This window comes from Rhinolophus sinicus, linkage group LG15, assembly GCF_036562045.2.
Source record: "Rhinolophus sinicus isolate RSC01 linkage group LG15, ASM3656204v1, whole genome shotgun sequence".
NCBI classification, from domain to species: Eukaryota; Metazoa; Chordata; class Mammalia; order Chiroptera; family Rhinolophidae; genus Rhinolophus; species Rhinolophus sinicus.
In genome coordinates this window covers 1,387,689-1,391,489 of record NC_133764.1, presented here as the reverse complement: position 1 = coordinate 1,391,489, position 3,801 = coordinate 1,387,689, and the positions used below count along the sequence as shown (strand labels likewise).

The 3,801-nt window shown below is 59.6% G+C and overlaps 1 protein-coding gene across 2 annotated transcripts; it reads right to left on the bottom strand.

Annotated features, from left to right (window-relative positions):
* Positions 1–460: 460 nt before the first annotated feature.
* Positions 461–2,677, bottom strand: RASD1 (ras related dexamethasone induced 1). Of its 2 annotated transcripts, none has more exons than XM_019715722.2 (2): positions 2,011–2,661; positions 461–1,721 (listed from the first exon to the last, which is right to left on the bottom strand). In XM_019715722.2, the coding sequence occupies exons 1-2, from the start codon at positions 2,294–2,296 to the stop codon at positions 1,168–1,170; spliced, it is 840 nt and encodes a 279-aa protein (XP_019571281.2). In that variant the 5' UTR covers positions 2,297–2,661; the 3' UTR covers positions 461–1,167. The 2 variants fall into 2 exon arrangements, with proteins under 2 accessions (XP_019571281.2, XP_074176881.1); XM_074320780.1 differs by having other exon boundaries at positions 1,418–1,647; positions 2,011–2,677.
* Positions 2,678–3,801: the final 1,124 nt, after the last annotated feature.

The window sequence follows — 3,801 nt, the reverse complement described above, 5'->3', positions numbered from 1 at the left end:
AGGTACTTATTTTTTGTATTATAAAGGAATTTTAGCATTTATTATTACATTTTTAACTCATAAATAAAATAATTGAAAACATTTATATAGATGCAGAATTAGTACTACCCATCTATAATGCACACTCTTACTTTCCCTCACAAATATGGGCCAAAAAGTGCGCATTATACATGGCAAAATATGGTGAATGGCTAGGAAGATGTGTCTCCAGGGAGGACCCTGAAGTCCTTTATTTTTGTCCTGGCTTCTGAGGAACTGCTCCCCAAATAGAAGGGCTTAGCCTAGTCTCTCGAGCTTTTTTGGAGGCTGTTTCTCCCAGGAGGGCTCAAACTATTTTCAGAATGCAAGCGGTATTTTCCAGTTTGGGGGAAGGTAAGTCCAATTCCATTGAAATAGAAACCCATCCCCTCCCTACTCACCTTTCCCCCTCCAGCCATTTCTAAAAGTAAAGAAAGCATGGTTTTCCATTTTAAATTATTTTATATTAAAAAAACAACAACAATAACTTTAAAGATTGTCACACACAGTATTAACACCTGGATAAGATTTTGTTCATGTTCATGATGAAGTCAGAACTACTGTTAAAGTGCAAGTTTTACGTTTTGTTTTTTCTTTGTGCAATTTCACACACACACACACATGTAAACAAGTCACAGTGGTTATGATTTGACCCACACCCCCTTAGTTTTAGGAGGGCAGAGGCTTTTGCCAGCTGTCATGGCAACTCAGAGTCACAAACAAGATAATGCCCTATTTGTCTTAAGCGTCCAGTGGGCAGGATGGGTTTCCCAGAGCCTAACAGTGGCTGATCGACTTCCACACCACCCCCTTCTTAGGGCTTCATGGGAAACAAGACAAATCCACGTCTGCTGGCCCCGTGCCCCTCCACTCCAAGTCACGGGGCAGGCTGGCCCCAGTGGGCAATCAGAGGGGGGCAGTCCCGGCGTCAGCCAGTTCTCTTTCCTTCCAGAGCAGCTGACTTGTCCCTTCTCCGTTCGTTTTCACCTCCCCAGTTGGTGAGGCCCAGGTGGCGGGGAGGGAAGACGCCAGTCCGCGCGCTGAAGCGGCCTGGGGCGCAAGCACAGGGCGGGCCCGGACTTCAGCTTTGACTTAAACAAAAAGGTCCTCCTTAGGTTCTGTCGCAGGCGAAGGGTGTGGGGGAGGCTCCTAGCTGATGACGCAGCGCTCCTTGTCCTTGGCCTGGCTGCCGCCGCTGGCCTTCTCGCGGATGTACATGAGGTCGCTGTGCACGCTGGGTCTGCGCGCGAAGGGGGCCACGATGCCGAAGGCGTCCCCGGGGTCGCCGCCGCCGCTGCCGGCTCGCAGCAGCTTCTTGCTCCGCAGCGCCTTCTTGTGCAGCACGTCGCAGTACTGCACGGACACCTTGCGGTGCAGGTCCGGGCTCATCTCGCTCGGCAGCTTGGCCATGGCGAACAGGGCCCGGAACATCTGGTCCAGGCTGCTGTTCCTCTTGGCCGAGATCTCGAAGTAGGCGCAGCGCTGGGGGTCGTCGCCCACCAGCTGCTGGATCTCGCGGTGCTCCACCTCGCGGTAGAAGTCCCGGTCACCCTTGTTGCCGCAGATGACCAGGGGCACGTCCACGTTCTCCTTGGTTTTGTTCTTGAGGCAAGACTTGGTGTCGAGAATCTGCTGCTTCAGCCTCTGCACCTCCTCAAAGGAGTCGCGGTTGTCCAGGCTGAACACCAGGATGAAGACGTCTCCTAGGGGGACAAAGCAAAAGAGAAGGTGAGGGCGGCTGCCAGGGGGAAACTTAAGTTGGTCATGACTGTGGGGCCGCCTGGGCGCCCGTCGCCGCGGCACCGGCAGCCATGCGCACGGCGCACGGCGCAGGGCGCTCCCGGCGCAAAGTTGGGGCGCGGCGGCGGGACCCGCGGTCCGGCCCGCGCCTCCGGGCCGCACCCTCGCCGGCGCCCTGGGACCAGGAGTCTCCGACCCTCCCCGCGGCGCGGAGCCTTCCCCGCCCGCTGCCCGGCGCGGCCCCCAGCTCACCAGTGAGGATGGAGAGGCGCCGCATGGCGGGGAACGGGTGGTTTCCGGACGTGTCGAGGATGTCGAGCTGGTAAACCTCGCCGCGGATGGAGTAGAACTTGCGGTGGAAGTCCTCGATGGTGGGCGTGTAGGCGTCCTCAAAGCGGCCGCTGAGGAAGCGCGACACGATGGCCGACTTGCCCACCTTGGACGAGCCGAGGACGACCATGCGGTAGCAGTTCTTGGCGGGTATACTCAGCTCCGAGTCGCTCGGGCACATCTTCTTGATCATCGCGGCGAGTTTCATCGGGCGGCGGGCCGCGGGGGCAGGCGCGGGGCCTGGAGAAGCGCAGAGGGGCGCCGGGAGACGCAGGGCTGGCGGGGCTGCTTCGGCTCGGGCTGGGGCTCGGGCTCGGCTGCGGCGAGGTCTCAGGCTGTAGGACAAAGTCGCTCGCTCTGGCTCTCCGCACCCAGCGGACGCCGTTATATGCAGCCCGTGTGGCTGCCCCGCCCCGCGCCCTCCCAGCCTCGGTGCGTCACGCCCCGCGGGCCCCGCCGCTCCCTCCCGCGACCTCGGCGAACCGCTGCCGGCTGGCGTGAAAGGAAGCTCAGTTCAGGGTGCGGCTGGGGCTAGGGGCGCGCGGACACCGCGCTTTTCCACTGCATCGGGGTCAGCGGCAGCGAGGGCGTCCGGGCTGTAGTCCATGCTGTGCCTCTGGCCCCCCGTGACTTCAGGCAAGGACCCCAGCCAGCACTTCTTGAGCACCTGCTGTATACACAAGCAGGCATGACTATGGTGGCATTTTACAGACGAGGAGACCAAGGCCCTGAGAGCTGTGTGCACTGGTGGAGCCTGGGTTCACCCAGTCTCCCACCTTGAATGGGGGTAAAAGCCGATCCTGTGTCCTTGGAGGGCCAGGGGCCCATGGCCAGGAGGGAGGCTGGCCTTGTGCACAGGGTTCTGCAGTGAGGCCCCAAACGGTCACATGCCTGCTCCTTGTGGCGACATGAGGTCCACTGGGAGGGACTCGGAGAAATGTCAGCGGGAACTGGACATGCCAAGTGTAGCCCAAGGAGTCGGGGAGGGACTGGATGCTGGGCCCAGGTCCTGCCCCATCCAGGAAGCCCTCCCTGATAACTGCGGGAGTCCCCATGTCTCTCCCTGGGCTCGGGGTGGGACAGACCTGGGTTCTGGTTCACATGTTGCCACTCACCCATGTGTCCCCTGGGACAAGTCCCCCAGCCTCTCTGAACCCATCTTCTGCTACCAAACAGGGGTGACCCCACCTTGTATGGCCAAGAGACACAGCCAGTGCAGGGTGGGCCACAGAGTAGGTGCACCCCACGTGTCCGAGGTCCAGCCCCGCCCACCGCAGCCTCGAGCGTTGCTAGCAGATTTGGAGATGTCAGCCCTTTGCTCTCTGCATGGTGCCTTCCCATGGCCCGCCACGCCAGGCTCCATGGGCAAGTGCATTTCCATCCAGATACAGGTCCCTCGTAGGCCCAAGAGGGCTGCATCGCTGGGCGGGGTCAGGCAGTGGGGGGCACATTTGAACTTTCCTGATAACCCTCAGGTCACCCCACAAAGGAGACCTGTCTCCAAGGCCAGCTCATCTGGGCTGGACCTGGTGGCCTAGGGTTCAGAGAATATGAGTGTCACGGTCCAGCTTTCTGCAAATGCATTAGTGCCCCAGGGGAAACTAAACCTGCCCCCTTGGCCTGGTCCCCGAAGGGCCAGGTGCCTCATGGCTGACACCCCTCGCCAGCTCAGTCCTTTAGAGCCCGATGCTTTGGGTACCTGAGCTTGTCCTC